We start from the raw sequence: 14,122 nt of genomic DNA on the forward strand, positions 1-14,122 counted from the left end.
AAGAGAAACCTGAAATCCCTGCGGTAAAAACCTTTCACTCAAATACGTCAAGAAAAAGGCAGAATTTTGACCGTGGATGCATCCAGTTTTTCAGATATTTATTCTGGTAATCGTACACATCACAGTTAATATAGTTGTATTTTTTTTTTCATGAGTTTTTATTGTTATTTACTTTTAAATCAATCTTTTCTATTCTGTTCAGGTTCATTATGTTTCCAGAATCGATCTGTTTGCTTCAATTCAGTTGTTATTGTTGAAAAGTGTTTTGTTTTCTGGTTGTTTATATTACGTTTTTGATCAAGATTTAAGATGTTTAGAATAAATATTATAATCATACACCTGACTCAGTTGTAGACGTCCTAGTTTGTAATGATTTTATTATTTAGCTTTGTTTTAGCTAACAATAATAACCATACTTAACATATTTAATGAGATAAGACCTTATTTGCATAGTTAGACATAAAAGTTATTGTAATAGAAAAAAAAATTATATCTGAATGTAAGTCATCAGTTTGAGCTGCCTTACTGTTTTTCCACTAGTTTTGCATTTGATTATGGTCAGTGTCACGACTGGTAGCATGAGGCTATACTTGGACCCTATAATTCAATTTTCAGTTCAGTTATATTTGTACAGTCACAACAAACAGTCGCCTCAAGGCACTTTATATTGTAAGGTAAAGATCCTACAGTAATTACAGCAGAAACTAGTGATTAAATGCAGAGTGCTGTATAAACAGAGTAAAAAGAGGTGAATGAAAAGAAACACCCAGTGCATCATGGAAACCTCCCAGCAGCCTAGGCCTATTGCAGCATAACTAAGGGAGGGTTCAGGGTGGCCTGATTTAAGCCTAATCTTAAAAATAGAGGGTGCCTGTCTCCTGAATCCCACAGTGTAATTCTTCTCCTGTAGTTCTTCGAGGTTTTCTGAAGGTCTTTCAAAGTGTAGCTGTTTTTTCAAACCAGTTCTTGTGTCTGTTTGTTGAAACTATTAACTCTGACCTATTAATCATTCGATCATAAAACGGCACCTAACTGAAGGGATGAACCAGTGTTGTCTCTACACATACCAGACAACTTAGCAAAGAACCAATTTTAAATTGTAGCTTTATGCACTTTGTTACTACCATCTTGCTTACAAAATCACAGCATTTGTTCCCATTTCTTTTGTTGAATCTATGAAAAATCCAAAGATAACACAGTTTGACAGCATAAGATAGCATTTTTGCACCAACAAAGTGATTTCCAAAGAGTTATGAGCTGAAAACGTGGCATATCTAAGCCTGGTGTGCAGTGTGATCTTGAGAAAATCTGAGAAACCTGGAGAGGTGGAGGACAAAGGAATTAATGTCAGGCCTAAAAAACTACCTACAGCAGATGAACAGTGTCTGGAATTCAAGTTCTCAAGAAATATGAAAAAAATTCCAGCAAAGACTGGACACAGGCCCTGACAGATGCATCTGGACCTTCAGCTGATCCACCTACTGTTCACTGAATCATCAGAAATGATCTCAGTGGAAGGATGGCTGCCAAGAAGATGTTCATAAAAGGTCCAGATCACTCAGTCCCTGCCGTAACTGCAGAACATGCAAAGCTTCGAAGCTGATACTGATCCAAGCTGAGAATGTTCTGGTTATCAATAGCCACGTATGAGGTCTCCGTACAGTTTGTGCTGGTGTTTACCGGTACAGTCAAAGTGTCCTCTCACTGCAGCCTTTGTATGTGAGCATCTAGCAACGTGTGGGAGGACTGTATTGGAAAAGCAGTCGACAATAGCAATAAAACTGATTAAAGTGTATGTGTGTGTGGGGGCTTGGGGTGACTGTGGGGAGAAAACGTCAAAGAATCTGTGGGGATGTTTATCATGCAAATGGCTGAATAATGGATGCGCTCTGAGACGATTTGTCTCTGACGCTAATTTGTCATTGGCTTTTTGGGAGATCTATGAGCACAACAATATAGAGCAGTGAAAAAACACTTCTCTTTCTCACACACACACACACACACACACACACACTAATTGGGGCATTGTGGAATTGCTGTTGCAATTAAGTAATGGGTAAACAGAGTAGTATCTTTGCACGCTAGCCTGCTGGGAATAACACATGAGGATTGTGTGTTTGTGTTTTTGCAATTATTGATATATGTATGTCAATATAACACACAGACAAATGGTTTCCCTGGAGGAATGTGTATTGCAGGGTTTACTGCAAAGATAAGGGGAAAAAACAACAGCACATATGAATGAAAGGGTCTGGATGTTGCAGGGCTGTCTTGGTTGAAACGCCTCTGCAATGTCATGTGGAGATCTGGTGCGGCGTCTCTGGACTGGCAGACTGGAATAGTGGTCCCTATCTACCAATGGGAGACTGGAGGATGTATTCCAATTATAGAAGCTCCCACTACTCGCACTTCTTAGTCTATCTGGGAAGGACCAGGAGAGGAGAGTCCATCCATTAGTCTTAGTCAAACCTGGGATTCGAGAAGAACAGCACGGTTTTCATCCTAGTGGCAGAACACTGGACCAGCTCTTCATCCTCTCAAGAATATTTCAGGCTGTGTGGGGGTTTACCCAACCAGTCTACACGTGCTTTGTGGACTTGGAGAAGGGATTTGAAAAGTGGGATTTCTGCGTAATCCCACTGTGATTTCTTCATAATCCCACTGTATGTCAGTGATTTCTAAGATGTTCATTTTTGCAGCTTTTCTGCCATCTTTTTGTGTCATTTGCAGATCAAACTGTTGGTGTCCATTAAAAATGTTTTTTTTCTCATGATTTTATTTTGTTGTAGTGTTCCACATCCACACACACACTCACTAACAACTCTGTGGTACCTTGCGTATGCCCTCTGACGGGCTGGACACAGAGTAATCCATGCCGTTGTTCTTGCTGATGGTCCTCCACAGCTCTGAGTAGGTGCTGTCCTGCTCCAGAGGATTGGTGCCTTTGTTCCTGAAGTAGTCATAGACCGCCGAATCCCTCACAGTGCCGTAGTCCACGTCGATCTGCCTCGCCAGGTCCTGGAAAGACCTGAAGGACACAGAAAGGGTTGTCTTTCCAAGTTTCTGATTGTTTGAAAGATTATTGAACAAGAGCACTGCCTAGCAGGGCAAAATATGCCTTTTGCACTGTATTAACCCCGTTCATTGTTTTTATTTTTTAACCATGATTCATTGTAAATAAATAAATGTATCTAGTAGATAGATAAACAATTAACAACACTATTATTTAATTACTTTTTTGAATGTAAGTGTTAATGGTTGTTTATCTCTCTGTGCTGACCCTGTGACAGGCTGGTGACCTGTCCAGGGTGTACCCCACCCTTTCGCCCTATGACAGCAAGGATAGGCTACTACCCCCCAACCCTGAAAAGGGAAGGGTTAAGTGGAAGAAAATAGATCAGTAGAAAAAGTTGTAAAAACTTATGAAAACACAGTTAAGGCTGAATTTGATGCTGGCCTTGGGCAGAATGGAGTCTCTACCTGGCTGATGTTTGACACCCCTACTGTAAACCAATACCTTTATCAATGTTTCTAGCATGAGAGGTCAAAGTGAGGCTCAGTCTGGGGAAGTCTGTACAACTGAAGGTGCATTTACACAGCAGCTAACTTCACTGAGTCTAAACAGAAACAGCTGAACTGCTGCTTGCTTTGGCATTATTATTCAAAAAATGAGCAAAGATACTCTTGAAAAATAAAGTCTGTTGTGAAATAACGTGTGGAATAAATAGACTTGAGCGTGTGTCATTCTTTGCTTTGAGCTGTGCTGTTGTCGTCATTTTGCTGTTTGGCACACTTGTCCGTTTCCCCTCTCCTGCTTGCAGACGGGCTGTTTTCAGCTCTGTTGTTATCTGGGACCACTTCAGACTGTAGCATTTCCTCTTGTCGCTCAGCTCATTTGAAACAATGCTATTTGATGTGAAAATACCATAACAAACGGTCGGGGAAAGTGGCTGTTCATCAGAAATTGCATCCAAGTACAGATCTCTTCAGTGAGGGGTCTATTTTTTCACAAAGAGGCAACAGTGTGCCATCTTGGTGGGTCTGAAAGGTGATATGTGATTTTTTTTTGATCTGTGAGCTTAACTGGAGATGTGTCTTCCACGCAAAATCTGAGAAACCTCTTCCCCCAGACTGCAGTTTTGGATGGGCTGTTGTATTTTGTCAAAATGTATCAGAGTAGTAGTAATGCTCTCATTTCCCTTCATCACAGTAAATGTGATGCAGGGAAATGTCTTATTTTCCATGTCGTGTTTGTTCATATTGTTTATTAGTTCCTCACTCTCACAGTCTGCTGTGTTCCTTTCCTGTGTGGATCCTGCTGGTTTAATAGGTTTGTTTTTCCTATTATAAACGTGACACGCATTGCGAGTTGTGAAAAATTTCTTGAGCTCAACACATTAACTCCAACACATCTGGACTCAGGAAGTCACAGATCAAGCAGTGGGCCCAGTTGACCCAAATTACAAATTAATTCACGGTAATCCCAAAGACTGGGAATACAAGAATGGCTATAACAAATGCAAACTGAATCCCAGCAAATCTTCAATGCACTTAGGTCAATAAAAGCTTGCAATCTTTGAACAAATTTTCACGTAAATTAATATTTGCATGTTCTGAACCACTTTGTTGGTTTTGTTGACCATCTTTATAAGAGTCAGATGGTGTGACAGCATTATCTCCTAACAACAAAGGAAGCAATGAAACACCTTTCCTTAGTATTTAGAGAGTTTGAACAGCTCTTATTTATTGCTGCCACAAGGACACTTCCGTTTCCACCACTGAAATTTTGTATTTTTTTTTGCTATCCATAACTTGAAATTCCGAGTTAATAAGTTGATATTTTAAGTTATCTCTGTGAATCACGAAGCTCTGGGAAAGGTCATTTCTTTGTTACCCAGAAGCAGATGACGCCAACACGTGCGCTCTCAAAATTGGGTAGCAACAGTATCAGTTAACAAGCAGTGCGTAGCAGACGTGAACAAATTGCAATCAGGTTTTTGACCTGTGAATACCTTCTAGCGAATAAGAGCTACATAAAAGGAATGAATGTTTTCATGTTGAACTGCTGGCCAGCTGATGCCTTCAGCCTCCTGCTTCTGGGTAACAAGGAAATGACGTAACTTCTCAGAGCTTTCTGATTGGCAGAGCTGACTTAAGTTATTTACTTATTTTTAGGGGGGGAAACAAACTTCCATACATATGGAAGCTTGGTTTTGGCACTAAAAAAAAAAAAAAAAAAATTGCCATCCATAACTCGAAATTTTGAGAAAATAACCCAAAATTTTGGGATAATAACCCGAAATTTAAAAAAAATAAGTCAAAATTTCAAGTTACACATTTCAAATTTTTTGGTTAATAACTCGAAATTTTGACTTAGTGCTGCCAGCTTGGAAGCTTCGCGGTGGTACATCATTTCCTTGATAACTGGAAGCAGGAAGCTGAAGGCATCAGCTATCCAACATATTGACATGAAAATATTGATTCCTCACATTTTATGCAGCTGTTTTATGCTAGAAGTCATTTTGACCATTGACGGTCAAAAAGATGACAAATTGTTTACGTTTGCTAGATACTGCTAGCTCACTGATACTGTCGCTACCCCATGTTGAGTGGTGCATGTGTTGGCATCATCTGCTTCTGGGTAACAAGGAAATGAACCTCAGAGCTCAGAGCTTTCTCAGAGCTTCTTGATTGGCAGCACTAAGTCAAAATTTTGAGTTATTAATGCGAAAATTTGAGATACGTACCTTGAAATTTTGACTTGTTTTCTCAAAATTTCACCTTATTTTCTTGAAATTTCGAGTTTCTCAAAGTTTTGAGTTACTGCTTCAGGGGGCGGTCGGCGGCAGTCATAAGACTTTACAGATCCTGATGACACAAACAAATAATTCATTTAAAATTCAGATCCTGATGACAAGTTTTCTTCCATACCAAGTCAAAATAAAAAAATAAATAAATAAAAAAAAAATCGAAATTTTGAGTTACAGATGGTGATTTTTTTTCTTCCTTTTTTTCAGTGGCGGAAACAAGCTTCCATACATACGGGCCACTTTACGCAGTTTGGAATCTTCCTCGGAGAAAAAAATTGTTCGACTTTCTGCAACTAGAACATTTCCCCCCTGCTGGCCATTAGAAAGAATGCAGTTTGAGGCAGTTTTTGCATTGATTTTATAACCCAGACTTCAGTATTGAGTATATGATGAGCTGAATCAACGGGTTTAACATAAAAATGGTTCTTTATGTATTGGAGTGTGTTTATAGGAAAACAAAGATATTGACTGTTTGTTTTACCACACAGTCTGTGATCCACAGATGACGCCATATCCTTCCTCCTCCACAAGACCCTTTCACACATAGACACTGGTAAGGGGAACTATGTGAGAGTGCTGTTTGTAGATTACAGCTCAGCATTCAACACCATAGTTCCCTCCAGGCTGGTCTCTAAGCTGCTGGACCTGGGCCTGGGCCCATCCCTGTGCAGGTGGGTTCACAGCTTCCTGACCAGCAGACCACAGGTGGTACGAGTGGGTCACCTCACCTCATCCTCCCTCACCCTCAACACTGGATCCCCCCAAGGCTGTGTGCTCAGCCCTCTGCTGTACTCACTGTACACCCATGACTGCGAGGCCACGTCAGAGTCCAACGTCATCATCAAGTTTGCTGACGACACTGCTGTTGTGGGACTAATCTCTCACAATGAGGAGACAGCCTACAGGAGAGAGGTCTCCCGCCTGGAGAACTGGTGCCAGGAGAACCACCTCCTGCTCAACGTCAGCAAAACGAAGGAACTGTGTGACGGTGCAGAGAGAAAAGTTCCTTTATTTCTGAACAATACGTGCGGTACACTGACGGTGTAGAGAAGAGAGAGAGAAAAAAACAGTTCTTACTCTGTAGTATAGTACAATGCAAAAAAAAGGAATAGGCGCCCCCTTGAGGAGATACCTACTCATGTCTAGGAACCCATCCGTATACTGACTGTTACATATGCCCCCCTGGTAAATAAAGGCTGTCCTCAGCCGCACACGACTATAGACACCAGTACAGAAGTTAACAAAGCAACACATAGCTGTAAAACTGCAGGCACATATGGGGCAGGTATCAAATCACACCTGTACACATATCAGTGGATAACCATATAGCCAGCTTGGGTTCCAAAAACAAACATAAAATGAGTGTAGAAATCTTCTTCGTTTTATGAACACAATCCCTCCAAAAGACAATCAAGGGATAAACAAAAGTCTTCCTATGTAACTATGGGCGACAGCAAAACCACCATCATCCCAAATAATCAAAAGCTTTTGTGTGCACGTTTGTTTTGTTTAGTAACCACAAAATTTTCAACATAACATATTTAACTGAAAATTACATGCACATATCAACCTGAACAAATATAACTTTACACTCTGTCAAGCCTGTCAGTATGATAGATATTTGTCCATTTATGATCTGACCAACCAGTCGTGATCCTGGGATGACGCCGGGCTCTCAGATTGTAACGGCCAGCACTACCTGAAGCTTGGCCAGACTCAGTCTCATCAGCATGGGTCTCACCGGCGCTGAGAGGCACCTGTGAGTGTTGAATGTCATATGGCACATCACAAAACACATCACCTGGAGGGAGGTCAAGGACGGCGTCACTCTGAAGAGAACCGTCCTCAAAGTCATCGTCCATGTGATCCACTTGTGCAGCCGCACCGGCAGTCTTCTTGCAGTTGGCAGAGTCCCAAGTATGGAAAGGCTGCATGTTCACGACATGGAAAACCCCAGCATCGGCTCCAGTTTCAACATCTATCAGTCTGTAGTTCACGTCGCTTAGTTTCTGACTGACACGAAAAGGGCCTTTGAACAGCGGTGCCAGTTTAGCTGTAAAATTGGCCAAAGCATCCGACCTTGGGTGAGACTTCACTCGAACAAGATCACCAATCCCAAAGGCAGAATGGCGGCGTCTCAAGTCGTAGTAGTGTTTCTGTCTTCTATGGCTGAGGTCCAACGCAGCCCTGGCGTGGTGATGAGCATCCCTGAGGGTGGCTCTCAGAGTCTCCGGATACTGCACGTCTGGGTCATCCAGTCCATCACAGCTTGGCTGAGTGATCAGATCGAGAGGTGTGTCCAGCTCACGACCATACAACATCATGGATGGGCTAAGACCTGTGCTGTCATGCGGGGCTGTGCGAAGTGCAAAACAGATTTGTGGTAGAAACCGGTCCCAAGCAGTGTGTTTGTCACTCACATAGGCACGGATAGCTGTTTTGAGTGTTCTGTTCACGCGCTCTGTCGCGTTTGTTTGTGGGTGATAGGCTGTAGTAAGCCTGTGTGTTGAGCCTAGAGCTGACACAGTGTGTTCAAACAGCTCACTAACAAAAGGAGAGCCTCTATCTGAAATGAGGTAGGTGGGGCTACCATGTCTAGCAAATATTTCACTTAAGAACTTGGTAGCTGCGACCTGAGCTGTGGCTTCTCTAACTGCACACACCTCAATCCACTTCGAAAAATAGTCCACAAAAACTAGCAAATAAGCATTTCCCGATTGAGTACGGGGCAAGGGACCCACAAAGTCCACCCCTGTGTATTCCCAAGGTTTTTGGGGCATGATAGGGACCATGAGACCAGCTTGTTTCTGTTGACTTGGTTTTGTGAGTTGGCAGACTGAGCAAGAAGTGACATAACGTTTGACATCACCTGCCATGCCAGGCCAAAAGAACCTGTGTCGTAGTCTCATTAGTGTTTTGGAAACACCAAGATGGCCAGCAGTGGGGTGGTCATGGTAATAGCTCAGCAGGGTTCCACGAAGAGATGTTGGGGCAAAAAGTTTAAGTTCCTTTAATGGGTGTAAACTGCACACAGCCTTTCGGTCTCTGTAGTACAGCAAACTGTCGTAGACAGTATACTGTTCTTGGCATGTACTGTCCATTTGAGCTGATGAGTCTGATTCAATGTCTCTGAGGATCTGACCGGTCACAGGGTCATCCATTTGTAGCTGCCTCATGTGCGAACGATCCGACAATAACACTGGGGGCAGGGAACGGAGGTCCAAACTGCCTAGAACAGCGTGTTCTGGCAGGATATCAGTAGGACTGTCACTTGGATTTGACAGGGGATTCCTGGAAAGAGCATCAGGAACTGCATTGTGTTGTCCTGGCTTGTGGACAATTGAAAAGTCAAAGTCTTGTAGTCTCAAAGACCATCTAGCCAGCCGGCCAGAGGGGTTTGGACGGGACATAAGCCACCTAAGGCTGCTGTGGTCTGTGAAAACAGTCACGTGAAGGCCCTCAACATATGGCCTGAAGTGCTCCAGAGCCCAGATGACGGCCAAACATTCTTTTTCAGGGGTTGAGTACGGTCTTTCAGCCTTGTGTAGAGAACGACTCGCATACGAGACCACAATATCTCGGCCTTCTTCATCTTTTTGCATCAAAGCAGCACCCAATCCTAGATCACAGGCATCAACATGAACGTAGAAGGGTCTGGCAAAGTCTGGAAATCTTAACACAGGAGCTGACGTGACTCGGTCTTTCAAAACATTCATGGCTTGCTGACATTTGTTGTCCCAGTGAAAAACAGTGTCCTTCTGTATGAGCTTATGGAGTGGGTCAGCATGCCGCGCATAATCCTGGACAAAGCGCCGATAGTAGCCCGTGAGTCCCAGGAACTGTCTGACCTGTTTCACTGTAGATGGCGACTGAAAATCAACGACAGCTTTGATTTTATCATGGTCAGGTTTTATGCCTGCCGGTGTGATGCGATAACCCAGAAATGTGAACTCACTCAGACAGAACTGGCACTTTTTCAGTTTTAAAGTGAGGCCAGCTGCTTCGAGTCTGCTCAGGACCTCCCCCAAATCTTTCAAGTGCTGCTCGAATGTGGGCGATGCCACCACGATGTCATCAAGGTACACCGCGCATGTTTTGTAGATCAGGCCCGCTAACACTGAATTCATGAGCCTTTGAAATGTTGCTGGCGCATTGCATAAGCCGAATGGCAGCACACGGAACTGGTAAAGGCCACAGTGAGACACAAAAGCTGTTTTTGGTCGGGAGTCCTCTGAAACAGCAACTTGCCAATATCCTCGAGCCAGATCCAGGGTGGAGATGTACTTTCCTCTTGCCAGAAAGTCGAGGGATTCGTCAATACGTGGTAATGGATAGGAGTCCTTTTGTGTGACTTGGTTTAAACCCCTATAATCCACACAGAATCTTGGATCAGAACCAGGTCTATTCACAACCACCACTGGAGCAGCCCATGGACTGGTGGAGGGTTCGATTATGTTGTCCTCTAGCATTTGTCGCACTTGATCCTCTATCAAACGCTTTTTGGTTGGTGATGAGCGATAGGGTGGAAGATTTATGGGCTTGGCGGTTCCGGTATCGATCACATGTTCTGACATTGCAGTGTGTCCAAGGCGGCCATCAAAAGTGGAGCCGTGGTGAGAAAGAAGATCATACAGATCTGATTTTTGTGCCTCCTCCAGGCTTGCCTCAGCCACTTTTGACTCTATGGTGTCTGACAAAATAGTTAGAGACATAATAGTCTGTCTAACAGGAAACATTTCAAGGTTGTGTTCCTCATTTTCATCCACGGCAGGACATGGACTGTCATCAATAAAAACTGTTCTTGTTGGTATATGTATGGTTACTGAGGCTCTCATCATAAAGTCCATCCCTAATATGAAAGGGGAAGACAGGTTATGGATGATGGCGAAGCGTTGATAAAAACGCTTGTTCATAAAGCCGATACTCAGCCAAACCACTCCATCTGGAAGGCAAGGGGCGTTGTCCGCTAGGTTCACTGGTGGCCCCTGCCACTGATGTATTTTCTGTGGGCAAACCCCATTTGCATTAATGAGATCTGCACGTACAGCCGAAAGTGAAGCGCCTGTGTCCAGAGTCGCCTTGATGCAGGTTCCATTAAAGTTCAGTTTAGTCTCAAATGGAGTGTTCCAGGTAGAAGTAGAATCGTTGTCCTCCACATGACCAAGGACGTAGAATTCATTCGCAGGAGGGTGAGGCTCGGTTAACGTCTGGGGGGAGGATTGCCTCGACGAAATATCCTCCCCCCCCTGAAGTTTCCCATTTGCCTTTGGGGTGCTGTGTCTACAGGTGGGCTGAAGTTTCCATTGTCCGTTTCAGCTCCCGGTGTGTCTAGGGAAGTAGTGGGAGTGATCTCATTATGGAACCGAGCCGACATGTGTTGTTGACTACGGTCCTGATTGCAGGAAGGACACGTTTTCGATGTATATCCGGGGCTTGAGCACTTATAACAGTATGGCTCAGCTCTCTGCTGCCGCCATTGTCTTTTTTGGGGATTCTGATGGCTATCAGGTCCCAGTACAGCATGCAGTTCATGAGCCCTGAGCAACAACTCCGTCACAGAAGACACGGGCGAGCCATACAGCGCCACCCTGTATTTTTCAAGTGAATGTTTACATATTAGTTGAATACGCTCTTTTTCAGGTGGTGGGCAACTTAGTTTATTAAACTCACTCAACATGTGAGCCACAAATGTCGGTAGTGGTTCCTCAACCGACTGGACACAGTCAAGTATGCCTCTGAGAATTCTTTCTTGGTTGTCAGTGGGCAGAAAGACTGTTCTGAAAAGTTGGCAGAAGTGCGCCCATGAGTTAATGTGTGAACTAAGGGCTCTAAACCACTTTCTAGGCTCTTTTGTTAGAAAATGGGGCAACTCATTCAGAATCTGGACGTCCGTTAAGTTCAGAGTAGACTTGTATGCTGACACAGCCTGTAACCAGTCCTCTGCCTGCGCGTCACCATCCCCAGCTGGTGGTTCCAGCTTGGCGTGGTGTAGTGCAGCAGCAATCACTCTTGTGGTGTTGGTTAGCTCAGCTGAAGGAGTCTGTAGTAGAGAGCTATGCAGGTCCCTCTGAGTTCCAGGATTAGGGAAGGTGTCATTGGATTGCCTCGCACTGATATTCACAGGAGGCACATATGGTGTTGAGGTGGCCACAGGAGCTGCAGGAGACTGTTGTGCAGAAGGTCCCCCAGGCTCACAGGAACTAACTCTGTCCAGATGATTCAGCATTTTCTGTTGCAGGGACAATGTGTTATGAAGGACATGCCTCAGCTGCTTGACATCATCTTTTAATTCCAGAACCTGCTGACGGAGGTCTGGAGCTCCCTGATGTGGCGATACAGATTGACTAGGTCTAATATCCATGTCAGGGTCAAAAATAGAAAAATCTGGTTCAAATGCCATTTCGTTCTTTCAACCTTTATGGTAGAGTCCAAAAAAAATATGAAATGTGAAATCTTCTTGTACAAAGAAACAAACGAGCTCACAGGCGTATTTCTCTCCACCGCCACTGCTGCGTTATTTGTGCAGCACCGTCTGTCCGTATCATTGTCATTTAAATATATACTCCTCTTCAGCAGACTAGCACAGCTCTCAGGAATTTAATCCGACCGGGACAGTTCATTACGAGGTCCAGCGATATGCAGGCAATGACTAGCTCCAGCTAACACTGATCACGACGTACTCCTCTCAGAAACTGTACTCACCCCGTGAAACAGACATCCACATCCACCGTGAGCTTGTAAACATTCACCTCTAGTCTGAAGCTGAATCGGTATCCAGGAGGGAAGGTCCAAAATATGTTCGGGCGCCAATTGTGACGGTGCAGAGAGAAAAGTTCCTTTATTTCTGAACAATACGTGCGGTACACTGACGGTGTAGAGAAGAGAGAGAGAAAAAAACAGTTCTTACTCTGTAGTATAGTACAATGCAAAAAAAAGGAATAGGCGCCCCCTTGAGGTGATACCTACTCATGTCTAGGAACCCATCCGTATACTGACTGTTACAACTGATCGTGGACTTCAGCAGGAAGCAGCAGAGGGACTACCATCCACTTGTCATCAGTGGTGCTGAGGTGGAAAGAGTGGACACTTTCAAATACCTGGGAGTGACCATCTCACAGGACCTGTCCTGGACTCATCACATAAACATCACTGTGAAGAAGGCAGCGTCTCTACCTCCTCAGGCAGCTGAGAGACTTCAAGCTCCCACTCAAGGTGCTCAGGAACTTTTACACCTGCACCATCGAGAGCATCATGCGTGGGAGCATCACCACCTGGATGGGAAACTGCACTAAGCAGGACTTCATGGCCCTAAAAAGGGTGGTTCGTTCAGCTGAACGGACCATCAGAACCACCCTCCCCAACCTGCAGGACATTTACACCAAGCAGTGCAGGCTGAGGGCCATGAAGATCCTAAAACAGCCCAGCCACCCCGGACACTCTCTCTTCTCCCTGCTCCCATCAGGCCGGCGTTACCGCTGCCTGAGGGCTAAGACTGAAAGGTTGAAGAAGAGTTTTTACCCACAAGCCATCCGTCTGCTCAACTCTGAGCCCTAACTGGACCATTATTGCACAGTGTAAATATTATAATTTATAATCTATAATTCCACGTAAAAGTGTGCATAGTGTATAGTATATAGAGTATAGTGTATAGTGTGAATTACTTTTTTTATTTTTATTCTTCTTCTTATTTATATGTGTGTGTATATATGGTTGCAGGTACAAAATACATTTCACTGTGCATTGTACTGTGTATAACTGTGCATGTGACAAATAAACACTATCTTAATCTTAATCTTAATCTTAACATGACAATAAATAAAGTGCTGCTACAAATATTAATAATAAATAAATAAATTGTTAAATCAGTGGCAGGCTTGAATATTCACCATGATCTTTGCCCTTTTTGTTTTGGACTAAAACGGACATTGGTTTGGATGATGGTGAATGTGACAAAAGCCTGATGGGAAGTTATTTTTTTTTCTCTGCTTCTCATTTTGGTGAAGTTTAGTGAGTCAGTGTGAGTTTTCCAGAATGAGGTTTCCAGATGTTTAGGGTTAGTTTGGGTAGAAATGTTTATGAAATCATACACAAGAATAAAACAAGGTTATTTAGCAACCTAAAGCTAAAAGGGAAAATTTGACTGACTTTGTTAAACATATTTATCATTCTTCTACTTTACTTTTGCATTTAACATTCGTCATATCTGTTAAACTGAGCCAACGGGGGCTTTGAAATAATAAATCCTGCACTGACAGACATCATAAATCTGAGTGATGAAATGCGTTCATGTACTTTGTGTTGCTATGCTCACA

The 14,122-nt window shown here is 43.4% G+C and overlaps 1 protein-coding gene across 1 annotated transcript in view; it reads right to left on the reverse strand.

The window, feature by feature from the left end:
- Positions 1–14,122, reverse strand: part of grid1b (glutamate receptor, ionotropic, delta 1b) — a 687,574-nt gene that overhangs the window by 26,321 nt on the left and 647,131 nt on the right. Inside the window, exon 14 of the mRNA XM_030755811.1 lies at positions 2,833–3,028. Coding sequence (XP_030611671.1) covers positions 2,833–3,028 — 196 coding nt within the window. The remainder of the gene's footprint in view (positions 1–2,832; positions 3,029–14,122) is intronic.

This window comes from Archocentrus centrarchus, chromosome 19 (assembly GCF_007364275.1).
Source record: "Archocentrus centrarchus isolate MPI-CPG fArcCen1 chromosome 19, fArcCen1, whole genome shotgun sequence".
In the NCBI taxonomy this organism is placed as follows: Eukaryota; Metazoa; Chordata; class Actinopteri; order Cichliformes; family Cichlidae; genus Archocentrus; species Archocentrus centrarchus.